The sequence below is a fragment of the Stomoxys calcitrans genome, chromosome 2, assembly GCF_963082655.1.
Source record: "Stomoxys calcitrans chromosome 2, idStoCalc2.1, whole genome shotgun sequence".
In the NCBI taxonomy this organism is placed as follows: Eukaryota; Metazoa; Arthropoda; class Insecta; order Diptera; family Muscidae; genus Stomoxys; species Stomoxys calcitrans.
Window position 1 is genome coordinate 230,548,471 of NC_081553.1, and position 26,404 is coordinate 230,574,874.

General features: G+C 35.3%; 4 protein-coding genes across 6 annotated transcripts in view; 1 reads left to right on the forward strand and 3 right to left on the reverse strand.

Annotated features, from left to right (window-relative positions):
• LOC106091280 (circadian clock-controlled protein daywake) overlaps nucleotides 1–26,404 on the forward strand; it is a 758,551-nt gene that overhangs the window by 509,361 nt on the left and 222,786 nt on the right. The window contains exon 3 of one of the 3 annotated variants that reach the window (XM_013257950.2): nucleotides 13,137–13,257. The exons of the other annotated variants lie outside the window; for them this stretch is intronic. The gene's annotated coding sequence lies outside the window, so the exon portion shown is untranslated. The remainder of the gene's footprint in view (nucleotides 1–13,136; nucleotides 13,258–26,404) is intronic. 3 annotated transcript variants of the gene reach the window in all.
• On the reverse strand, nucleotides 577–4,865 carry LOC106091705 (protein takeout-like). Its single transcript, NM_001311246.1, is given in 5 exon segments — nucleotides 577–949; nucleotides 1,035–1,174; nucleotides 1,337–1,487; nucleotides 3,045–3,128; nucleotides 4,738–4,865. Coding segments are annotated over 5 exon segments (735 nt in total). The 5' UTR covers nucleotides 4,799–4,865; the 3' UTR covers nucleotides 577–650.
• On the reverse strand, nucleotides 6,408–10,192 carry LOC106092013 (protein takeout-like). The gene is made up of 5 exons (XM_013258776.2): nucleotides 10,091–10,192; nucleotides 9,689–9,772; nucleotides 7,324–7,474; nucleotides 7,045–7,184; nucleotides 6,408–6,800 (listed from the first exon to the last, which is right to left on the reverse strand). Exons 1-5 carry the CDS (start codon nucleotides 10,149–10,151, stop codon nucleotides 6,502–6,504), a joined length of 735 nt encoding a protein of 244 aa, XP_013114230.1. The 5' UTR covers nucleotides 10,152–10,192; the 3' UTR covers nucleotides 6,408–6,501.
• On the reverse strand, nucleotides 18,578–26,066 carry LOC106091785 (protein takeout-like). Its single transcript, XM_013258482.2, has 5 exons — nucleotides 25,939–26,066; nucleotides 20,452–20,535; nucleotides 19,433–19,583; nucleotides 19,062–19,201; nucleotides 18,578–18,994 (listed from the first exon to the last, which is right to left on the reverse strand). Exons 1-5 carry the CDS (start codon nucleotides 25,997–25,999, stop codon nucleotides 18,696–18,698), a joined length of 735 nt encoding a protein of 244 aa, XP_013113936.1. The 5' UTR covers nucleotides 26,000–26,066; the 3' UTR covers nucleotides 18,578–18,695.

Genomic DNA, 26,404 nt, shown 5'->3' on the forward strand with positions numbered 1-26,404 from the left:
GTCGTCCTCAGTACGGCTGTGATGTACAAACAAGCCATCCTTTGGATCCGGTTAAGTATTGAGCAGTAGGTGGATTTTTAAAGCGCCGTCCACCAGACCACAACACCATATAGCATTATAGGTCTGACAACTGCAGTATACACCCAATGCATGACACGCGATCTAAATCCCCAACTTTTGGCAATGGCACTCTTGCAGGTGTATATATATATACATCAGTTAAAAACACAGAAAATCTTTACAAAAAAAAGCGTCTTTAATTATCTTTTTAAGTAAATGTACAAAGTTTAAAAATGGTATTTAAAAAAAAACAATTTGAGAATCACCTATGAAGTATAATGAGAATGGGTCAGATATTGAAATTTGAAGTGATTGTTGTTGTTGTTTTCTTCAGTATATAGCGACCTAAATTTGAAGAAAGCATATTTTTTGAGGTTTTGATTCTTTGGCTTGAAATTGAAAATCTTAAATGTAATTGTAATATGGGTTAAAAAACTGAAGAGGCTAAATTAAATAAAAATATTATTTTATTTCGATTTAAAACTTCAATTGAAATTTATGTATTTATTTTAATTATCCATAATATTTATTTTAAAAATTCAAAACTTAACATTTCATCGCTTTAAAATATTTAATCACTAATATAAATGTTAATTCATGAAAAACTTTTCGTAGGGATATGTGGCAAAAACTTTCGTAATCACTTTACGAACAATAGCAGTAAAACCTCTATCGACGAAGGGCGAAATCTCGGCATAGAGTTCTTTAATGTTTTCGTTTAAAATTTTATTCATATTTTCAGACAAGGCTTTGTCATTGTAGAGATTGTTGAAGTTCACAATAACATCTTGTGGTTCCAGGCGAAGATAGAATTTGTCTGGTTTCATGTAGGTTTCCCCATCCTTTTCATAAGGAACTCCAGTCCATCCGAATGTTAGAGTTGTTTTCACTAAGTTTTTTTGTTTACACAAAAAGGGAAGTTAGGTACAAAATATTAATTTTTGATTTTGATAGTATATTAGATTGTGACTTACACAATGTAATGTTGCATGTATCACTTCCGGAAATGGGTAAAAGTAAAACTTTTCCAGTAAGATTGTAATTACCGGTAGTGGTGAGGCTCTCAGAGTAACTGACAATTTCGTGATTAACTGCAATATCCTTGCCAAATCCCCTAGACACAAATGAATATGTTAGTAAATATATAAGTGTTGAAACACCGGTTAACGATGAGAACAAATCTTTATGTATGCAACATTAAGGCAATGTCAGTAGTTAGAGAAATATTTACATTTTATTAGATTAAAATTTTTGGGGGTATGTGACATATACTTACTTCATTTTGACAAACTTTAAGGTCGATACACCATCCGACTTTCCATTAAAAACAACCAAATCAACATTGACGGGGCTATCAGACCCGACACTTACTGGAATTTTTTTCACTGGCAATGGGTCGATGGAAGTCAATCCAATACTATCATCACCTGAAAGGACATGGTGTGTAAATGTTCGACATTTTATATTGATAAAAAAATATTGATTTTTGCAAACCTATTGATATATTGAATAGAACCTAGTAAGATTTTCTAACGATAGGACCTAAATTGTGGCACTAGAGCATTAAAGATCATATAATAAGAAAAATATTTTTGGGAGCTATATATATGTATCTAAATCTGGACGAACTTTAAAATTTAGCACACGTACTAGGACGTCAAATAAAACATCTCACGCAAAATATGGTAAAGATCTGACTTAAATTTTGGGTTCTACAGCCTTAATAGGCCATTTCGGATGAGAAATATATATAAATCTAAACCGATTTTTATGAAATTTTACACACATATTGGAACGTCAAGTAAAACATCTTACGCAAAATTTTGTAAAGATCGGACAAAAATTCTGGCTTCTATAGCCTTAAAAGCCCATATCGGATGAAAAATATATATGGGAGCTATATCTAAATATAAACCGATTTTTATGCAATTTTACACACATATTGGAACGTCAAGTTAAACATCTTACGCTAAATTTTGTAAAGATCGGACAAAAATTTTAGTTTCTGTAGCCTTCAAAGGTCATATCGGATAAAAGATATTTGGGAGCTATATCTAAATCTGAATAGATTTTTATGAAATTTTGCACACATATTGGAACGTCATGCAGAATAAAACATCTTATGCAGAATTTTTTAAAGATAGTACAAAAATTGTGGCTTCTATCGCTTTCAAACGCTAAATCGGATGGAAGATATATCTGAATCTGAACCGATTTTTATGAAATTGTAAACATGTATGAAGACGTCGAAAAAAACATAACGTGCAAAATTTTGTACAGATCGGTAAGAATTGTGGTTTCTGTAGCCTTCAAAAAATCTGAACTGATTTTTATGAAATTCCGCACACATATTGGGAAATACAAAAAAAAAACATATCGTTCAAAATTTTGTAAAGATCGGACCAAAATTGTGGCTTCTATAACCTTAAAAGCCTATATCGGATGGAAGATATATATGGGAGCTATATCTAAATCTGAACCGATTTTTATGAAATTGTACACACGGATCAAGACGTCGAAAAAAACATATCATGCAAATATTTGTAAAGATTGGACCAAAATTGTGGCTTCTACAGCCTTAATAGGCCATATTGAGTGAAACATATATATATATAGGAGCTATATCTAAATCTTCACCGATTTTTCAAAATCAACAGAGTTCGTCCTTGGACCAAAGAAGTGATTTGTGCAAAATTTTGTGACAATCGGACAACAAATGCGACCTGTACATTTATTACAAGGTACAAGGTCCATGATTACAAGAATACTTGGATAGACAGACAGACGGACCGACGGACATAGCATAATCGAATCAGGAAATGATTCTAAGCCGATCGGTATACTTGTTAAAGGGTCTAACTCGCCTTTTTAACGTTGCAAACAAATGCACAAAGTTATAATACACTGTACCACAGAGGTGGTGTAGGGCATAAATACTACAGTAAAGATGCCAGTTTATGAATATACATATTTTCGATACTCACCATTGTGTTTTTGGCTAACATAATACTCGAAAAGTTTACCAATACACTCTGCGTCACCATATTTACAGGGCTTGGGATCATCCGCTGAAATTGTAAATTATAATTTGAGTAAATTTGCGTTATTAAAAAAAAAAAGTTCAAGATAGGACATCGTACTTGGACCTGACTAAAGACATACAGTTTTTATATACCCTTCATCGACTAAGAAGGTTCGGTAGTGTACTGGGCTTATGAATTTCCTGAAGTAAAGGCTAGTTGACTATGAAGTAATTTAACCTGTGTTTATGCGAAAGTTCTATTATTTGGGATAAAATGTTCATAACTCTATATGGAAAATGCCTGTGATATTCGCTGGAATTTTGTATGCTATATACAGTTCTGTGTCATATGCGCTTATTATGGACTGATGAAATTTTGAGCTGATAGATACATTTACAGTATGTTTAAGAGAGTATAATCAGGCCTTAATACTTGAAGTTACATCCCAGAAACAAATGTTCATAAAATTGGAAATACTAATTGGAAGTGTCAGTATTTTTGAAATAATAAACTGATAAAACTGATAAAAATCCTTGAATTTTAATATTTTTTTTTTTCTTTTAAAAACTTTAATAAAATTGCCTATAGCCCTAAAGTGTATTACAATATTCAAAATCGGTTATTGCTAATTCTTCCGGCCCGGGTATGCCGGATAATTGAGGTCCGGCTGTAGTTGGTTGCATTATGGAGAATTATATAGAATTGGGAATATTTCCATGAAAATGGTGATCGCAAGTTCGGTCTAAAAAACTTTAAGGTTTTTAGTTATTTCTACATCATTTCCAACATATTTTGCGTTTGACAATCCTAACTTTGCAATATTATATTTTATTTATTTAGTTGTTTATTAAATAAGTAAATAAATAAATAAATAAAATATAATATTGCGAAGTTTGGGTAGTCAAACGCAAAAGATGTCGGAAATGATGTAGAAATAACTAAAAACCTTAAAGTTATTTAGACCGAACTTGCGATCACCATTTTCATGGAAATATTCCCAATTCTATATAATTCTTCTTATGAAGGTCTTATCATATTGACCAAAGTTTTGATCGATCTTTCAGCATAACTTTTTTTGAGTCCAGAAAATAATATGACTGAATATTGAATTTCTTTCTTAAATTTTACTAGCAGTCTGAACACATTTTTACATGTTAATTAATAAAAAGGGGTTTTAAAGACACCTCTAGCAGCTACCGATAAAATAAATTAGGTTTGCACAATTTTTTGGATTTTTCACTTGAAAAGTTAAATGAAGAGGTTCTGTTTTAAGAATAGTTCTGATAAATTCAACATAAATATGTTTATTTAAACATTTTTTAGCAAAGTTTTTATACCGAAATAGTTCCGCTATTCTTTGAAAGTCCTTGACACAGTATTACACATCTTCATTTTCATTTCATAAATAATATATTATTGTATGGAATTGGAGAAAGTAAGTTCTAGCCCAAAGGCTGCGTCACTTTACACCTTTTTCGCCAAATGACACCTAATGTCTTTGTTTCTTTTCTTTTAAAACTTCAGATATAAACATAGTTTTTATTATTATTCATGGCAATTTGTTCTTCCTTTCTTTTTCTCAATTAGCACTATTAGATCAACGAGTCCAGGCAGTTAAATTTTCATTTATTTTTCATTTTCACATTTGACTTACGAAAGGCCCCTAGCGCAGCGCTTATAATGCTGAAAAGTATAACAATCACTTTAGCTGTCATACTGTTCTAGGTTCTTAATTCTGTAGTTGATTATGAACTATTTGCAATGCTGTAATGAACTGTGGCCTCAACATTCACAGTGATCTGCATTTATAGATTTCTCCACATTGCAGTTACAATGTAAAATACGTAAGAAATCAAAGGTAATTATTCCTCATGTTTGAATTTATTGTATATTAGAGGGTTATTAAACAGCTACTTGATGTTTGCACATTGAATATGTAAAGCCATTGATGATGTCACATTCCAGGGGAACTTGAATCTGAGGAAATGCCACTATTTCGCGGCTGAACCAACTTAGGGGTGTGGCATGGAAAACAATTAAGGATTTTGTAAGTAGCACGGAAGATTTTCTTTTTATACCCACCATCAAACTAATCTAGTCATTCCGTTTGTAACATCTCGAAATATTTATTCCCATCAAGTATAGATACGTACAACCGGCTGCCATGGGATTAATTGATTGATGGGCCATATAGGTTCTGATTAGGAAATAGCTCGCATATAAACCGATCTCCTGATTTGACTTCTTGAGCCCCTGTAAACCGAAATTTTTGCCCAATTTGGCTAAAATTTTATACATAATGTTCTGTTATAACTTTCAAGAACTGTGACAAATACGGTCCAAATCGGTATATAAGCTGATATAGTTCCCATATAAACCGTTTTTCCGATTTTACTTCTTGAGCCCCTGGTAGCCGACATTTGTGGCTAAAATTTTGCAGATAGCGTTCTGTTATGAATTTCAACAACTGTGCCAAGTACGGTTCAAATCGGTATATAACTTGATATAGCTCCCATATAAACCGATCTCCCGGTTTGACTTCTTGAGCCCTTACAAGCTGCAATTTTTGTCCGATTTGGCTGAAATTTTGGATGTGGTATTCTGTTACGACTTTCAATAACTGTACCAAGTAAAATTCAAATTAGTCTATAACCTAGTATAGCTCCCATATAAACCGATCTCCCTATTTGACTTCTTGTGCCCTTACAAGCCGAAATTTTTGTCTCTTCTCTTCTAAAATGATATAGCCAACGATTCCGTTCTAAAACGCTGTCACAAGATTCTTCAGCTTCACGTATTCTTTTTTCGATATCGGTTTATATTTGCATAATATAGCCATAATAGGCTGTGTTAGACTTAATATTATTATATTAAACCAATGCATAAATGACGCATTTGGTGGTGGGTATCCAATGTTCGGTCCGGCCGAGCTTAATGCATTTTTACTTGTTACTTCATATTTAATTAGAGCTTAATCTTTTCATTCTAAAGCAGTTAACACTAACCTCAATGGTTTGAGTTGCTGCGCAGTCTGTTTGTATGATTAGTTTGTATTTGCGGTAGTTGCAAAATCATTCAGGTGAATATTAAAGCATTTGCTTATAAAGTCAAGCGTTTGGATTTTATACCCTGTATTTTAATTTGCACCCGATATCAAATCTAGCATCGTGACACAGCAATATGTAATATAACGTAAGCTAAATATTACGAGAGACATTAGACTGTTACACCTAGCCTGTTTAAAATTCTTTATTTTTAAAACCAATAAGGAGAATTTAAAAATGTTGAACACCTAAGAGGCTCAAGAAAACTCAATTGTCTCAATTAATTAGAAAGCAAAACTATATTTTTTTTATTTATTTTTGTTCTAATTTCTATTTACAAGTTTTGTATCAATTTCTAATTATTGATATTTTTTTTAATTAATGAAAAACTTTTCATAGGGATATGTTGCAAAAATTTTTGTAATCACTTTACGAACAATGGAAGCAAAGCCTTTGTCGACAAAATTCGCAATCTCGGGGTAGATTTCTTTTATGTTTTCGTTTAAGATTTTGTTCATATTATCGGACAAAGCTTTGTCGTTGTAGAGGTTGTTGAAATTCACTATAACACCTTGTGGTTCCAGATGAAGATAAAATTTGTCGGGTTTCATGTAGGTTTCACCATCCTTTTCATAAGGGACTCCTGTCCATCCGAGTGTTGCTGTTGGTTTTACTATTATTTTTTGTTAACATAAAATATAAAACAAAAATAATTCACATCAAATTTTAAAAGTATTTAGCATAACGGATTTTTAAGCAAAATAATACAAAACAATAAATTTTTTACTTTTAAAGTGTTAACAAAAATATTCGTGAGGAATGTTAGTGGTTGTTGAATATTAAAGAGTTAACAAAAATATTCTTTCAGAATGTTATTGATATAATGTATAAAAATTCAAATTCTATTCATAACTTACGCAATGTAATGTTGCACATGTCATGCCCGGAAACGGGTAGAAGTAGAACTTTTCCGGTAACATTATAATGGCCTGTGGTGACGAGGCTTTCGGATTGACAAACAATTTCATGATTTACTGCAATATCCTTGCCAAATCCCCTAGAAAGTAATATTGCAAATAAAAATGTGTAGTAAAAACAGTTGATGATAAGAAAATTATCCAAATTAATCTTTACATACGACTTTTTTATGGTTTTCAGATACGCAGACATTTTTCGTATGTGCAGAAAATACTTACTTCATTTTAACAAACTTTAAGGTCTTTACTCCTTCAGCTTTTCCATCGTACACTACCAAATCAACATTGACGGGACTATCAGAGCCGACACTTACTGGTATCTTTTTTATTGGCAAAGGGTCAATGGATGTCAAACCGATACTGTCATCACCTAAAAGAAAATAGTGTATACATATATCAGCGTGTTTTGTTAATTAAAGATAGGCATTTGTACTGAATCAAGACTGGTGCATATCGGATGTTGTGGAAGTTCGTGAATAGTGTGGTCTGACATTTAGTTAAAAAGGTCATTCACTTTGATGAAGTTAACAAGTTAAGGTTGGAGGTTTTAACCTCTTCGCATAGCTCCATTGTATTCGACTTAGAACACACAGAGACCAAAGGTCTCTGTTAGCTGACGGCGACATTAGCTAGAACGGAATTCTCTCTTACCGTTTTCGTTCTGACAGGTCACTGTCTGATGCAACTAAAGTTTGCAAGTAGAGATTTTCGCACAAGCTTTGTACAGTTTCGAACATAAGTCTTCAGGACACACGATTACCAAAAATTTTACGTTCCGTTTTCGTGTCAGCTGATAAAATTTGAAGTTCGAAGAAATTTCAAAACTGAAAGTTTATGTTTGGAAAACTGCTATTCTCCTATTCTATGAATTCCCTATTATAATTTAGATTGAATGGGTAGCCCACTATGAAAAGCTGGCCAGTCAGACTTGTTGTGAAAAGTAAATGAAAAAGTGAGAAATATGTGCTAACAAGAAATTACTAGAAGAGAGTAGGGGGTAAGCACCAATACAGCGTTGTCGTATCCGCTAATCCATGATTCCGCGTACTCCGCCACGGACTTCGATCTAGCTGTAGCAGAACCCACGGCCGCTTTATACACATACTGATGTCGACACGGCACGTGTTGATTATTAGCACTACATCAGTTGAAACTCTGAGCTCCAATTTATTTCGTGTTCATGTCATTACGAGAAGCTCAGCTGAGAGCTACCGAGCATGTTCATGCGGATAATGGAATGCTTCGAATACGGAGTAACTGCAATTGCAGTCGCAATCGGACAATCAGCGGTATCGAGTGGAGAGTATCAGTGAGAGGCAGGACGGCAACGGCTCTTGCTTAAATACTAAGTGCCTGTGATTCTCGATATGAGAAGGCGATCTTTTGTCGTCTTTCAATAACCAATGGCCGCAGCGTTCACTCGAGCTTGCTCACTTTTGGAGCTTGACGAGGACAGACAGCAACAACAACTGATTTCGAAAACTGTAAATCCCTTCCCAGGGATTTACATAGCATAGCCCCAATCCAGTCCCTGTCTTCTAAAACACTTCTCAGTCTGCCCACCGCATCCATAGTGCCCAGAAGGGAACCTTGGCCGTATTTTGTCTTCCAGTGCGACTCAGAGCGGTGACTGTCGACCCATATCCTCGTTCTTAAATGTCCTCTCAATATTCACGAAGCACGCCATCGCGTACTCACTCAGTTGGAGAAACGACTCAACATCCCTACATCACTGCATGTAGGGACGTCTTATCCGATCTGCACTTGAGTTATGCCTGAAGTTCTCCGACGTCAGACTCTCCCCTCCCCTTTCAGTCTTTTTTGTTAAAAAAAATTGTTTTGTTAGAAACGTCAAATGCTACGTTTTGTAATAAGCATAATTGTCTCTTCACATTAACGATACATTTGTTTTATATTTATACTACATTTACGAGAGCATAACCAGGCCTTAAGTGTTTGATACTGAACATCGCAAACTTTTTGTAAGGTTATACTATGTCTACATTGCGTGGTTTTGCTTATGTCGTTTTGAAAAAAATATCTCAACTATTCAGACTAGTTGAGATGTTTTGGAAATTGCATTTTTTCACACTTCAACATAAATGTTATGATGCACTATTGTTAAGATAAATTTGTTCTTGCTTTATCTGTAAAATTTTGTTTATTCTATAAATTTTTTTTTTGGAAAAAATTCGATTTTTAATTTTTGACATTATCCAGGGCTGTGTTTATTTAGAACAATTTTGGCATTTATTTAGACTCACATGCTTTGAATGACTCGTTTTTGTGCCAAACGAGTCATTTTGACCTTATAAATTGTAAACGAATAACGAGTCGTTTTCAGAGCATTATAAAGGGAAAACGAGTCATTTGCTCAAAACAGCTTTGCTCTGAACATAGCATTAGACAATTATTAGTAATTATCAATACCTAATAAATAGTGCATAGAAGTTAAATTTGTCCGATAGATCGCAATGGATGTCCCGATAAATAGTATTTCCAATTATGATAATGCTTTGTTAGATTTGTAAAGTATACCGAGAGAGAGAGTTAAATATTAAAATACGGAATTTTCAATACTCACCATTATGTTTTTCGCTAACAAAATACTCGAAAAGTTTACCAAAACAATCTGCGTCACCATATTTACAGGGTTTGGGATCATCCGCTGAAATAGAGGTAATGCTTTCAGTTAATTTAACTTATTTTTGTTCACCAAACTTTCTGAGCACATATCTCAAGAACAAGATTAATTAAAAGCGCATTACCGGCCCGAATCTCACATCGCATAGTCACATCCAATAATAGTTGTATTTACTAGGAATTCAGGCAATTTGTTATATGATAATAAATTCGCACTTGAAAATAATTTTGTATTCTCCTTGAATAAGTTTCGATCTTTTCTAGGACTTTCTTTTCCTTTCTTTTCCAATTGGAATAACCAAGTCCTGCAGTTAATTTTTTTTTCTTCAATCGTTTGACTTACGAAAGGCTCCAAGCACAGCGCCTATTATGACGTGGAGTATAACAATCACTTTTATTGTCATCCTATTCTGAAATCTGTATTTATGTACGAACTATTGACAAAGCTGTAATGAACTGTTGTCTAAAGGTTCACAGTGACCACGATTTATAGTTTTCTCCACATATTTTTGCAGTGACAATGTAACATTTACTACATTTAAGAAGTCAACGGAAATTATTGACCTTTTTAACGCGTGAATTCATTTATTTAGAGGGTTATTAAATAAGTACTGTATAATTGCACTGCTCAAATTTATTGATCGATTATGGTTGTAAAAAAATATTGGATTTTATTTGAGGTAAAATAATGAAAGATTTTCAAATCAATGTTTAAAATGCATTGTACCTTATTTTAGTTGAAACAAATAAATGAAAATTTTTTTTTAATATAAATGAATATATACCCCCGAAAGCTGGGGGGTTTATTAACTTTGTCATTCTGTTAGCAACTCGTCGAAATATCCATATCCGACCCTGCAAGGTTAGGTTGAAAGAAGGTGCACATATTAATCCGCCCATGCCACTATGGAGATACACCAAAGCCATTAATCGGCTTGTTGTGCGCTCTAAATACTAAAAGAACTAAAGAAGTTACCTCAAAAAAGAAAATCTAAGTTAAGAATTCCGCGTTACTTACAAAATCCTTAATTGTTTTCCATGCCACGCCCCTAAGTTGGTTTATGTCTTGCCGGTATCCGATAGATGCGAAAACCGGGCAATGATATAGAAAATGCACCAACGTCTCATCACCTTTCCCGCATGCTATCACTTGCCGGACCGATTTTACATAAGTGAGCTCGTAGTTCTATGTGACCTGTAAGTTACCAAACGCTTTACTGACCTCCTGCTTGCTTCCTCTCAAAATCCGGACTTCCCATAGGATTTTCGTCGTCCTACTGACCATTTCGCTTTTCCAAAGGGTTACTTGCGCATTTGTTGCTCACGCCCTTAACTCGGACTGCGTCGACTCGGATGGCTTCGGGTAAACCAAGTTTTTTACGGCCTTCTCTGCCAAATCGTTTACTTTCTCATTTCTAGTTACTCCGCTATGGCTCGGCACCCAAACGATGCGGATCATGCCATCCTCAGAGAAGTCGTTAATCTCCTTCTTATAATCCAAGACTGTTCGTGATCTTACCATCCTGGTAGTTATTGCCCGTTTACTGTCCTTAAAGATGTTCATACTCGACTTCCTCACGTTAACATCACACCAACTCACGCATTCCGTGATTAACCGGATATCCGCCTGCAGGACCATATTATGGTCAGGCAGTCTAAAACAGATCTCAGTCCCTGGGTAGACCCCCAGGCCCACCCTGTTCTCAAGCTTTGATCCATCCGTGTAACATGATCTTCCAGATGGCAAAACTAGGTATACGTTAATCGAAGGCTGTGCCCCTAGCAGCAGGTCCTCGCACTCGCACTCGACGTCAAGTGTCTTCTCAGGTATCCGATCGGAAACCACTTCCTTTCCTTCCATGTTTTCTATCCGGTTAGCAGTTCAAATCCCTCCTCAGTCAGCATCCATAATAGGTCCTTTTTGGCGTTCACCCATAGGAGTGGTGATAAAATGCCCCCCTGTTGTGTGCCTTATGTCACTTTCTCCCTTATATTTATGTCATGGGGCACACAATTTATCCACCTGTTCCTCAGCAGGTAGAGAGAGTGAGTATTTAATAAGTGATGGGTGGATGGTGAACTCGGAGAGGTAGGTACGTACAAAAATCATTAAAGCAACATGGAAGGCTTTTAATATAATTATGTGTCATAACATCGAAATAATCCAAATAGTCTGAAAGAGTTTGAATTACCAACTTAGATCGGCTTATAATTGGTAAACATTTGAGTTAGAATTATATTACAATACTAAATTGAACTTGGCATCATTTTCAATATGCACAATCTATTTTAAAATTAACGAGTAAAAGGCGTTATTTTTGGATACCCACCACTTTGGGTGTATATGTAAACCACATTTCGTCATAATCCGGTGAAAAATGCTTAATTAATCCCCCTATAGCAGCATTATCGAAATATGGTCCGATTTCGGACCAAATTCGACACGGATATTGAGTGGTCTAATAAGTACAAGTCATTATTTAATTTTGTAGAACATATCCAAACATAGACCGATCTGAACCATATACGACACAGATGTCGAAAAGCCTAACATAAGTCACTGTGTCAAATTTGAGTGAAATCGGATTATAAATGTGCAGCTATATCCAAATCTGAAACGATCTGGGCCAAATTGAAGAAGGATGTCGAAAGCCCTAACAGAACTCACTGTCCCAAATTTCGGTGCAATTGGACAATAAATGCGTCTTTTATGGGCCCAAAACCTTAAATCGAGAGATCGGTCTATATGGCAGCTATATCGAAATCTAGATCGATCTAAGTCAAATTGAAAAATAATGTTGAAGGTCCTAACACAACAGTGAGTTGTCCCATATTTTGGCAAAATCGGACAATAAATGCTACTTTTATGGGCCAAAAAAAAAGCATGTGGATACATATTGGCAAGACGTTAAATTAATTTATAAGTTTTATGATATTTTAATTTAATTTATTTCATTATTTTATTATATTCGATTTTATTTTATTTTATTTTATTTTACTTTATTTTATTCTATTCTATTTTATCTTATTTTATTTCATTTTAGTTGTTTTTTGTTTTTATTTGTCCTATTTTATTTTGTTTTATGATATTTTATTTATTTTATTTTTTATTGTATCCGATTTGATTTTACTTTATTTAGTTTTATTTTATTTAATAATATATATATTTTATTTTTTAATACCCTTTGTTCTATCATATTTAATTGGAGTTTGTTACGCATAAATTAGCCTCAATCTTTCATGTAAAGCAGTTAGCAATAATCTCACTGATTTAATTTGTTGCCCAGTTTTTTATACCTTTATTTTGTAGCTACTTTATTGATCAGAGGGGTATTACAAAATATTTTTATTAGCCAATCGTTTGTGGTTTCTTCCCTTTTCCTTTTCAGATTGAACATCAAGTACCGCGATGCCTTGCTTCCATTGAAGTTTTAGTCTTTTGTTTTGGCATTCCTATTTAAAGGTCCTAGGTGAAAATACTATTGTACAACTCCTACTACTGACAAAACTGTAAGGTGAGTGTGTTATAGAGCTTGATTTTGGATTGATTTCTATGCTATTATCCAAGAAGTCATTGACCTTCTTGGATATCAGATTCGTACAATGCTTCTGAATACCTCTCATTTGAGCCCCTTATGACCTCGGGTTACATGCCGACTCAGAGAGATTTTGGAGTGGGGCGTTCCACTAGTTACATAACCCCATGTTCGGGTTTAAGGTAGTGGTTAGCAGAGTTGCCGTTTTGTATTTGTGCTTGTATTTTTATTATGATAAAACCCATACAAAAGACAATGTCTTAAATAAAGTATGGGTTGGTAAAATGATAAGTACAATGAGTTTGATAGGTTCCTACCAGAATTGGTAGGTTTTCATTATCTTCCTAGATTGACTTCAATGCGCGTTCAATGCATTCAATAGAAAAACAGGGCTATGAGACAGCTGTATACAAATATTGTCAGATCTGGTCCATACTCAGATGTTGAGGGGTCCATGCAATTCACTGTAAGGGCGAAAATGGGTAGTAAAAGTGCTTTTCTTGGATCAAAAACTTAAATCGGAAGATCGCTTTATCCAAACTTGGCACAGGTTTTCATTGAAATGGGGGCAAATATACCACTTTATGGACTCAAGAATTCTTATCGGAAGATCGGTATAAAGAGTGCTATATCAAGATATAGGCCATTTTAGAACTTGAGGCTGTAGAGTAATTTCAACAAACAGACGGACGGACATGTCTAGATCGTCTATGAATATAACGACGTAACATATGAAGCATTTTTCGCTTGCAGAACATTTGATAGGATTTTTATTAAATTTTGGTAGGAAATAATTTTCTGGTGGTTCGGTCCCCATTTGACATTGAAAAATGAAGTAGACTGTTTTTACCCAGTATATGTTCGGTTATTATTTTAAAGAACAGGGGCAAGCTTCTCACATATCAATTCAGATTCAAGTTTAAATGGAAAACATGAAAATTTCAAAAACATATTTTTTGGTCGTGTTGAGTATAGAGGAAGCTATTAAATACAAATTGCCTAACGCTCTACAATCCGCCTTTTAATATAATACGACCAAAATTTTAATTTTTCTATTTGTTAAAACCTGTAGCTGAAGTCCCAATTCGAATAAAATTAGAAGTGAGCGAATTTCTACTTTTAGCTATCGCTTTAAATTTTTCGTTCAAGTAGCAAATTGCAAATAGATCGCCTTTCGTCCCGGATCTCATTGTTAATATAGGGTTTCTTTTTAATACTTTTTGACCATTGGCCATGTTCTATGTTGCAGGAAACTGAAGCTTCTAAATTATTAATGACTATATATCTGTTTTAAAAACTTGTTTGCATACATCAGGCCATTGAACAAACCTTAGATATTATCTCAGACTACATAATTGAACTCTTCATTTCAGTTGCACTATAATCCTCTGATTGTACCATTACTAAGTACTAAGTTCCAAGTTCTATGTTGCTTATGCAAATTATTCACAGATAATTTACTTTAATGTGCAATAATTCTTGCCATTGCTATAAATCATTACAGTCAGTACAACCCAAGAAAAAAATCAAGCTTTAGAACTTTAATCAAGCTTAAGAAGTAAAAAGGTAAAATGGTTGAATAGTGTGACTCCTTTAGTCATTCAACATATCGAAAAATCCAGTTTTCGATCCAACAAAGTATATATATTTCGGATCGCCGTTAAATTCTAAGACGATTTAATGATGTCAGTGTGTCTGTCTGTCCGTCTGTTGTAATCACTCTACAGCATTCAAAAATTTATATATTGAGCCAAAATTTGGAACAGATGGCTCTTTTTGCTACACGCAGGTTAAGTTTTTGAACAGGCCAAGTCGAACCATATTTGGATATAGCTGCCATATAGACCGATCTGCCGATTAAGTGTCCGAAGCCCATAAAAGCTTTATATATTACCTGATTTCGCTGAAATTTTAAGCAGTGAATTGCCTCTTAACAACCCACCTATATATGGTTCAGATCAGAATATATTTAGATATAGCTGCCATATAGACCGATATGCCGCTGTAGGGTCTGATTTATTGCCTGATTTCGCTGAAACTGTTACATATGTATGAGTTCTCGGGACCTGAAAAAAATTACGATCGAGACCAGCCCCTGTTTAGATTTAACTATGGATATGGTAGTGAAGTTATAATAGAATATGATGATTAATATATCTTTGTTGGCACGGTAGAACTTAGCACGTTTTTATACCCTCCACCATAGGATAGGGGTATACAAATCTAGTCAATCCGTTTGTAACACATGGAAATATTCGTCTCACACCCCATACAGTATATATATCGTCTCGATGTTCTGAGTCGATTAAGCTATGTCAATCCGTCCATCCTTCCTTCCGTCTGTCGAAATCACGAGAGCGGTCGAACACGTAAAGCTTGCCGCTAGAAATTTTGCACAGATACTTACTATTGATGTAGGTTCGTTGGGGATTGCAAATGGGCCATATCGGTTCAGATTTGAATATGCAAATGCAAATTTGCCCATCAGCATTCCACTAAGGAACAGGGGCAAACTTCTCACATATCAATGAGTGCAGTCCGATTCAAGCTTAAGCAACACCTCTTTGGAGAGAAGTTTTACATGGCATAGTACCTTACAAATGTTGCCAGCATTAGGAGGGGAAAACCACCGCTGAACATTTTTTCTGATGGTCTCGCCAGGATTCGAACGTTCAGCGTCATATGCGGACATGGTAACCTCTGCGCTACGGTGGCCTAAAGGAGATTTGAATATAGCTCCCATATAAACCGATCTCTTGACTTCTTGAACCCCTGGAAACCGCAATTTTTGTACGGTCCGAATCGGTCTATGGCCTTATATAGCTCCCATATAAACCGGTCTCTCGATCATCCATGTTTGGTTTCCTAGAAGCTTTAATTTTTGCAGGCTTAGCAGAAGTTTGGTATGCAGAATAAAATTGTGCCATTTAACAAAATTTATTTTGTATAAATTTTTAGCGGAATCTATGGTGGTGGGTTCCCAAAATTCGCTCGGCTGAACTTAGCCCGCTTTTCCGTGTTTAGATAAACATTTTTGCTTTTTGGCATTAAATACATGAATCTTTTAGAGACTACACTTGGTCGAGTACGATGCACTGCTGCCAGCGGCACAGTCTTCGACGGAACCCCCGAATTGTCATCTGGAAGATCATGTTACACGGATGGATGAAAGCTTGAGAACGGAGTAACCTGGAAGTCTACATTGAGAATCCAGGGACTGGAATCTGTTTTAGACTGTCTGACCATAATACTTTACTGCAGGCGAAGATCCGGGCGATCACGGAATGCGTGATGTGGTATGGTGTTAACGCAAGGACATCTAGTATGAACATCTTTACGGACAGTAAACAGGCAATAACAACCAGGAAGGTAAGATTACGAACAGTTATGGAATGTAAGAAGGAGATTAACGCCTTCTCTGAAGGTGGCGCGATCCTAATCGTTTGGATGCCGAGCCATACCGAAGTAACTGGAAATGAAAAATCAGACAATTTGACAGTGAAGGCCAAAGGACTGCCGTCAATAAATTGGGTTTACCTGAACCCTTTCGGGTCGACGCAGTACGAGTTAAGGGCGTGGGCGACGAATGCGCTTGTAACCCTGTGGCACACCGAAACGGTCGTTAGAACGACGAAAATCCTATGGGGAGATCCAGATCGTGAGAAGACGAGGCTATTACTGAGAGAGCAAGAAGGAGGTCAGTATAGCTATTGGTATCATAACAAGACACATAGGACTACGATCTCACTTATACAAAATCGGTGCGGCAAGTGATAGCAGGTGTAGGGCATGCGGTAGGGATGATGAGACGTTGGAGCATTTCGTATTCCATAACACGGCTTTCGAGGCTAACATATACCGGCACTTAGGTGGAGACACTATACCAGACAAGAACCAACTTAGGGGCGTGACATGGAACACAATTAGGGATTTTGTAAGTAGCATGGAATTGCTGAACTAAAATTTTTTTTTTCGATGTTACTTTTTTGTTTTTAGAGCGCACAACAAGCCGATTCCTGGCTTAGGTGTATATCCATAGTATCATGGGGTGGATTAATATCCGCACTCTTTTTATACCCTCCACCATAAGATGGGGTTATACTAATTTCGTCATTCTGTTTGAAACTCGTCGTCTCAGACCCCATAAAGTATATATATTCTTGATCGTCATGACATTTAATGTCGATCTAGCCATGTCCGTCCGTCCGTCTGTCTGTCGAAAGCACGCTAACTTTCGAAGGAGTAAAGCTAGCCGCTTAAAGTTTTGCACAAATGCTTCTTATAGATGTAGGTCGGTTGGGATTGTAAACGGACGATATCGGTCCATGTTTTGATATAGCTGTCATATGAACCGATCTGGGAACTTGACTTCTTGAGCCTCTATAGGCCGCAATTATTTAGGTGAAATTTTGTGCAACGGCTTCTCCCATGACCTTCAACTTACGTTTTAAATATGGTCTAAATCGGCCTATAACTTTATACAGCTCCCCTATAAAACAATCCCTATTTTACTTTTTGAGCCCCTAAAGGGCGAAATGCTTATTCGATTTGGCTGAAATTTTACACAATGACTTCTACTGTGGTCTCCAACATTCATTCCATTATGGTCCGAATCGGACCATAACTTGATATAGCTTCAATAGCTTAGCAATTATTTTCTTTTATCCTTTTCTTTCCTTTGTTTGCCTAAAAAGAGACACCGGGAAAAGAACTCGACATATGCGATCCATGATCCAAGATTCGGCCCGACCGAACTTAGCACGCTTTTACTTGTTTTAACCCAATCTTTACTAGTTTTCTAAGTATCCATGATGGTTAGGAAATTTAATGTACGAAAATTACGATATTGTACATTAGTTAGAAAAACAAGCCCCCTTAAAATTGGGAGAGCCCTTATAGATTTTCATTTTGAAAAAGTATTTTGTGAGGTAAACTGATAATGTATGTACATCTCATTTTACTTCACAAATTATATTTCCCAAACATGTATATGTATTTGAATTTAAAGTTAGCACCGTTTTTTCGAAGTTTTACTATTTTCTTCGTTTTGCCAAAGTCTTTTGATTAAAATCATCATTCCATCATTTTTAATTTGTTTTCGTATATGGATCTATGTAGTATATTTTAAATGTGATGTTCTAAAATAGATGATGGAATTTAATATACCTTCCATCTTACTTCATCCATTAGTAATCAGGATTACTAGTAACCTCTTTAATAATGTATAAACCTTTTAAATGATGTGTAACCAAGTATAATCTGCCCAAATACCCAATTTATTTAAATTTCTTTAATTTCAAATGGTTTTGGATATTTTTATTTCCATTAATACATATCTTATTATTCCCCTAAACATTTTAGCTGTTAAACTTCTTAAACATTTTATGAATCATTGATTTCAATTGAACTCATTTAATTCATGAAAAACTTATTATAAGGATATTTGGCAAAAACTCTCATAAGCACTTTACGAACAATGTTACTAAAGCCTTTGTCGACGTGTTCCGCCATCTCGGGATAGAGATCTTTCATGTTTTCATTTAAGATGTGATTCATATTATCGGACAAAGCTTTGTCATTGTAGAGATTGTTGAAGTTCACAATAACTTCTTGTGGTTCCAAATGAAGATAAAATTTGTCGAGTTTCATATAGGTTTCCCCATCCTTTTCATAAGGAACTCCAGTCCATCCGAATGTAAGTGTTGGTTTTACTACGAATTTTTGTGTTAAAAGATTTGTTCACAAATTATTAATTTTTAAGTACACGTCTCAACTTACTCAATGTGATGTTGCATGTATCACTTCCGGAAATGGGTAAAAGTAGAACTTTTCCGGTAAGATTATAATGGCCGGTAGTGGTGAGGGTTTCTGATTTGCTTACAATTTCATGATTTACTGCAATATCCTTGCCAAATCCCCTAGAAATAATAAACAGATACGTAAATATGTGTCATAAAATCAGGTGATGAAAAGAAAATGTTCTAAATTCTTTAAGCCATGTATTGTTCCAAACTAGTGGAATGACAACAATTACAAAAGTAATGATAATAATGCAATTTTTATTGGCAAATGTATTATTGTTGTTTTTGTTTTCTCATAAATTCTTTCAGGACATTTTCTGATATTGGTGGAAGGTGTCAAATACTTACTTCATTTTGATAAATTTTAAAGTCGCTATATCAACTGATTTTCCATCGTAAATAGACAAATCAATATTGACGGGGCTATCAGATCCGACACTCACTGGGATTTTTTTTACTGGCAAAGGGTCGATGGAGGTCAATCCGATACTGTCATCACCTGAAAAATGTAGTGACATAGAGTTTGATATTTTCGGTCTTGTTTACAAAACGTAAGGTAGATTTGAAATAGGTTTATTTGACTTGATATATTTCCTTTATAGAATTGTCAAATAAACCTATTTTAAGGTCTCACAAAGTTTTGTGAATAATTTCATTTTGTTGTTGCTTGAACCAGCTTAGACCAATGCTTTTTTATTTCTTGCTTCAAAACAAAACAACAAAAACTCTTTAAAGAGTCTCAACATTTGTGGTGTGTTAAATATATGAAGGGGCGGGCTGTAATGATCGCGATTTCGGCCTTTGCCAGGGGCCTCGTCAGACTGTTATGCCACCAAAAGATTACATGCTTCCTCCCATTCACTAATCAGTGAGCAGTGCAATGGTAGAAGCATGCCCTCTGAATGAAATGTTGGATCTTGTTATTTAATCTTTTCTTATGGCATAGTAAGAGAAAAGTTAAATTCTACCAGCCAACATCTATCTATGGCGCAATTACTATTCGATTTGGCTGAAATTTTGAACGTGGTATTTGTTGTGAATTCTAACTGCGTTGGCAAGTACGATCCACAACTTGCTATAGCTCCAATATACTTCATTCAAAAAACTTGTACCATGGGGTACAAGTTTTTTGTACCATGGGGTACAAAATGATTTAATTAAATACTGTATATTTGTAAGGTGTCTTAATCTTTGGGTTTAAGGTGTCTTAATCAGGGTTTGAATTGCTTGAATAGTTGTTTTTGCATTGAGGTCAGCAATTCAAACCCTGTTTAGAATAAGTGTTTTGAATAGGATTTCAAATACTGATGTTTTGTTTCATGTTAAAAATGCAAATGTAGTGAAATAATAAAATTTTTTATACTCACCCTTAGGTTTTTGGCTAACAAAATACTCGAAAAGTTTACCAATACACTCTGCATCACCATATTTACAGGGCTTAGGATCATCCGCTGAAATTATAAAGAATAAAAAAAATTAGAACTTGGCAGACAGATACGTAACCTTACGCTACACCACTACTGTGAAACGGTAACACCCAAAAGGAAGAGAGATATACCCATTAATATGTATACACCCAGAGAAAAGTTGATACCAAACGTGCTTATTTCGTTGTCATACAGAATTGATAACACCGCATGGTACAAAAGTAATACCGGATGGTATGAATGAAACATAAAATGATTTGTATCGTTTGGTACTAGCATTATTACCAATCTGTTATTGGTTTTAGGACCAGACCGTTATTGCTTTTAGTACCAAACAGTTATTGATAATTCCACCTCTTAATGAAGAAAAAAACCATTGAAAATAATTTAAATCAAATTTTTTTCGATTATTTATGTTAATAATTAAAAAAGGAATGTTACAGGAATGTTGGCCCCAATATACATGTTCGTCGGCCGATTGTTAGCCGATTTGGCAGGAAGGATATTCTTATGACTCTCGACATTACTAGTATTTCGTAGAAATCAGTTGAGTTTTACATTTACCTTCCATATACATTTCACTTCTGGGCCCATTGCAAACCAGCATGATTTATACACTTTTTTTTGCACTTAAACCAATTGCCGAAGCACTTTTTCCACTCTGATTGAGACACCTTCATAACAAGGTTATTGAGCGCTTGAACAGCATCTTCAGGCGACGAATGCCGTGGGCACGCATATTTTTTAATATGTGGGAAATAAGAAGAAGGCATGGGGTGCCAAGCTGTACCACAGATGACCCATCAATTCGACATTTTAGGCGGTCAAAAAGGTGCTGGTTGGAGCCGTTGCATGAGAGCTTGCATTGTCTTGGTGAACAATGTTTCGTCTTCTTTTGTTCGTTTTTCGAATTTCAGGCAATCAAATTATGGTGTAGCACTCAGAATTGACTCAAGCGGAACAGTCGCCACATGACCAGTTTTGCTGAAGAAACTGGCGACCATTTGTCTCCAAATGATTCATCCATGAACAACTTGGACTCGTTGGACTTGGCTCTTCTACGAAGACCCACACGGTAGATTTTTGGTGTTTCGAGCTTAACGCATATATCCATTATTCGCCACTTGTTACGATCTTGTAACCGTATATTTTTTCAACATTACTTCGCCCTGATCGACACGAGCCGTTTTTTTAACGATTCTCAAATTGTGCGACATTCAACGAGAACAAACCTTTTTAAAATTAACGTGCTAGTGGACAAAATGCCCAAGGATGCCTCTGTCTCAGAGGCCACCAAAGGGCGGAGGTTAGCATCTCTGCCAATGGCGCTGAGAGCCTGGATTTCTATCATGGCGGGAACATCAGAAAATTTTGTTAGCGGCGGTTAACCAAGAGATTGTGGAAACTTTTGTAATAAGTCCATCGATCACAACCATAATGAGCTCAATAATATTCGTTAATATCGAGCGATGTTTTCGAAAACCATGCTGGTATTTTGATAAAGTATACGATATTTGGAATGATACTGAATCTGTTACAAGTTTCTCAAATAATGTTGGTATAGCATTAAGCTTTGCGATACCTCTATAATTGGAAACGTCAGTTCTCTTACGCGACTTAAATAAAGGAACAATGTCAGACTCCTTCCACATTTCAGGAAATACCCAGAATATAAAGATTTGTTGAAGAATATGCAAAGAGGAAGAGCGAGATTTTCCACACAATGTTTCAGTATGCATGCTGGGATTCCATCTGGCCCAGGAGCTGGCATACTTTTGAGGCAGACTTTCAAACGCGGTAGAAATAACAAAACTATGGACAACTATGTGTATGGATGAGAATTAAGAAATCGGATAGGGATATCAAGAAGTGTCCGCGTGCGATTTGGTGGAATAAGTGGTTCTAAAAAGTGATGCATACTTTTGAGGCAGACTTTCAAACGCGGTAGAAATAAAAAAACTATGGACAACTATGTGTATGGATGAGAATTCAGAAATCGGATAGGGATATCAAGAAGTGTCCGCGTGCGATTTGGTGGAATAAGTGGTTCTAAAAAGTGTTGTAAAGATATTTGAGTTTCCAATATCATCATCCGCTGCAACTTGTTCAAATTGCAAACTCTTTGGGAAACCAGTACATCGACGTTTATTGTTAATAAAACCATAAAAGGATTTAGGATTCGACATCAGCTCTTTCTTCATCTTTGTTATGTACTTTTAATCTCGACAACGCAGGAGTATTCCACGGAGGACCAACATTCGTAACGGGTACTCTCTTTGGAACAGTTTCTGATACATAGTATCTTAGAGTACTATAGAACATTTGTAGCATTTCATCTAAAGACGAGAATGTGGAAACTTTTGCAATAAGTCATATTGCCTATAATATAGCGGGGTTATTTTGATATAAAAATGCTCCAATTTTCATTTACAACTCTTCTTAAAACCTTCCCTTTATGAAACAACAAAGAAATGATTATATCTTGATAGCAAACGTCTATAAAAACTTAGGGGGGTATATAATTTAGAAAAATTTGCTAATTATTGATAAAAAGTCGAAACGTATACCTTTAGCAAAAGTCTAATTTTTTGGTAGTCGCCTTTTTGCAAAAATAAGTCAAAAAGGCCAAAATTGACTTTTCGTCCCAATGTGCTTCTACTCGTATTTTATCGGGTTTGAGAATATGTATTTTGGGAATATACGTTGAATAATAGTTGTCAAAGTACACAAACTTGCCTTAAGCTGTCTTGAGATGCCTTGAGATGGTTACATCTTCTGTCAACTCCCAATGAATATGCTACTTTATTGCAATACAACTTTTCAATGCAGCGCATTTGCTTATCGTTTTTTGTATTTATCCTAAAATGAGATTCTTATAATAGAGATATTAGAAATGCTTGCCTTGGTAAACTACTGGATTCACTCCAATATTCTTTGGAGTGTTCTGACTGTGTCGTACATGCAAAAGCTGATAACATACTGCCCCATTGAAGTTTCAATTTTGGTTAGAGGCAGAGACTGTAACGAATCTATAGAATTTACTTGGCTTATTGGAAGATATTCGACTTTAAATTAATTTTTCTAAACAGATTGTGTATTAGTTTCTTGGGTGATCGGGTTGTTCCAACGGGAGTAGTTTAGATTGGATTGAAAAGGAATGTACGAGATTTTACCCCTTCCATGCCATTAGGGCATACATCTAAGGCAGCAATCAGTTTGTTCTGTGCTCTTCACATACTCCCTAATCCTCTTCCATTATTTGTATATATATCTCTGTGTTGCTTAAAGTCCCACATTGCAGTTTACAACTATTGGAAAAAATGGGATAATTACATTTATTATGGTTCTCACCATAAATATAACATTTTATTGGAACCCTGATTTATGGATTCCAATTGCTCTTGAGCGATCCTGGTGGAATTATTTATGGTTTTCATAGTTCTTTTGTTGTCTGTGCGTTCAAGATCAGTTATTTTTGGTTTTCTTCACAAAATTTATATGCAAATTGCTAATGCTGTGTTTTATAAATCGTTCCTTGAATCATTAAGCCTTTCAAATTTTTAATTACTTAATAATTTCCACATTTTTATACCCACCACCGAAGGATGGGGGTATATTCATTTTGTCATTCCGTTTGCAACACATCGAAATATCCATTTCCGACTCTATAAAGTATATATATTCTTGATCAGCGTAAAAATCTAAGACGATCTAGACATGTCCGTCCGTCTGTCTGTTGAAATCACACAACAGTCTTTAAAAATAGAGATATTGAGCTGAAATTTTGCACAGATTCTTTTTTTGTCCATAAGCAGGTTAAGTTCGAAGATGGGCTATATCGGACTATATCTTGATATAGCCCCCATATAGACCGATCCGCCGATTTAGGGTCTAAGGCCCATAAAAGCCACATTTATTATCCGATTTCGCTGAAATTTGGAGCAGTGACTTGTGTTAGGCCCTTCGACATCCTTCGTCAATTTGGCTCAGATCGGTCCAGATTTGGATATAGCTGCTATATAGACCGATTCTCCGATTTAGGGTCTAAGGCCCATAAAAGCCACATTTACTATCCGATTTCGCTGAAATTTGGGACAGTGAGTTGTGTGAGGCCCATCGACATTAATCGTTAATTTGGCTTAGATCGGTTCAGATTTGGATATAGCTGCCATATAGATCGGTCCTCCGATTTATGGTGTTAGGCCCATAAAAGGCACAGTTATTATCCGATTGTGCTGAAATTTGAGATAGTGAGTTGTGTTGGGCACTTCGACATATTTCTTCAATTTGGTCCAGATCGGTTCAGGTTTGGATATAGCTGTCATATAGACCGATTTCGTGATTTGTGGTTTTGGGCCTATAAAATGCTCATTTATTGTCTGATGTCGTCGAAATTTGAGACAGTGAGTTAAGTTAATCCCCTTGACATACTTCTGCAATATCGCACATATAGGTCCAGATTTAGATATAGCTGCCGTATAGACCGATATCTAGGTTTTAGGTTTTGGGGCCATAAAAGACGCATTTATTGTCCGAGAAATTTGAGACAGTGAGTTTGGTTAGGCTCTTCGACGTCCTTCCTTAATTTTGCCCAGATCGGTCCAGATTTGAATATAGCTGCCATAAAGACCGATCTCTCGATTTAAGGTTTTGGGCCCATAAAAGAAACATTTATTGTCCGATGTCGCTGAAATTTGGGACTGTGCTTTGTGTTAGGCTCTTCGACATTTTTATGCAACTTGGCTCAAATCGGTCCAGATTTGGATATAGCTGCCATGTAGACCGATATCTCGATTTAAAGTCTTGGCCCCATAAAAGGCGCATTTATAATCCGATTTCACTGAAATTTGACACAATGACTTATGTTGGACTTTTCGACATCCGTATCGTATATAGTTCAGATCGGTTTATTTTTACATATAACTAATGTATTTATTAGTATATGGTCCAAATCGGAACATATTTGGGTATAACTGATATGGGACATAAGATATGAAATTTTCACCGAATTTTGATGAAAGATGGTTTACATATATACCCGAGGTGGTGGGTATCCAAAGTTCGGCCCGGCCGAACTTAACGCCTTTTTAATTGTTTTGTTTGGATTACATCTCATTAATTTTTGTGCAACTTTGGTCTTGTTCTCTTTATGATTTGATTTTTAATAACCAAGGATTATGGAACATTTTTATTAAATTTTTTTCACTTTTTATAAAATTTTGCTAAATATTGTCGATATATTAGGAGTGCACAGCTTTCACACAATTAACTAGTTTAGACCATTCTGATGTCCAGGCATAGAGGATTCTTCTTTTGAATATTTCACTTAACAACATTTTTGTTATCCTTTGTAATGATTTTTTTCTAACTTTCTTTTTACTCTCACACATTACTTCCTTTTTTATTTAATTTTCCTGTCTTACTTACGAAAGCCTCCCAGTGCAATCCCTATGGTGGCCAGAATTAAGATAACGAGTTTTGTTGTCATCCTGTTCTGATTGCTGAACTATGATATTTGCGAAATGTCTTGGTACTGTGATTTTAGTTCTCGTAACAATCAACATTTATAGGTTTCATATTCTTATGGTAATTATACAAAGTGCCCTAATGTGCAATATAATGATGCAATATAATGAGCAAAAAGGGTTATTAAATAGTTACTTTTATTTTAGACAAAATAATTATTAAGAAAAAATTCGGTATATCCAATCGTACTGAATGAACTTCATCTCTGTGGATATTATAGAAATTTTTTCCGTATTTGGTGCAGCATAAAGCGCAAATATAACTAAATGATCCGATTTACGTTGAAAGCGAAAAAATTAGCCCTATGAAGTCAAATGAAGAGAATAGATAGACATGAGGCGGTTAAGAAAAAATTTAATCTAGGTGT

What these genes read in the sequence shown, in the direction of transcription:
- LOC106092013 (XM_013258776.2), bottom strand. Translation starts at nt 10,151, where the DNA reads ATGACAATAAAAGTGATTGTTATACTCCACGTCATAATAGGCGCTGTG. An exon ending in CGCTGTGCTTGGAGCCTTTC is followed by an intron (nt 9,773 to 10,090) that starts GTAAGTCAAACG and finishes CCTCTATTTCAG; the next exon opens with CGGATGATCCCAAACCCTGT. An exon ending in TGTTAGCGAAAAACATAATG is followed by an intron (nt 7,475 to 9,688) that starts GTGAGTATTGAA and finishes ATTTTCTTTTAG; the next exon opens with GTGATGACAGTATCGGTTTG.
- LOC106091785 (XM_013258482.2), bottom strand. Translation starts at nt 25,999, where the DNA reads ATGACAACAAAACTCGTTATCTTAATTCTGGCCACCATAGGGATTGCA. An exon ending in TGTTAGCCAAAAACCTAAGG is followed by an intron (nt 19,584 to 20,451) that starts GTGAGTATAAAA and finishes TACATTTTTCAG; the next exon opens with GTGATGACAGTATCGGATTG. An exon ending in TACATGCAACATCACATTGA is followed by an intron (nt 18,995 to 19,061) that starts GTAAGTTGAGAC and finishes AAAAATTCGTAG; the next exon opens with TAAAACCAACACTTACATTC.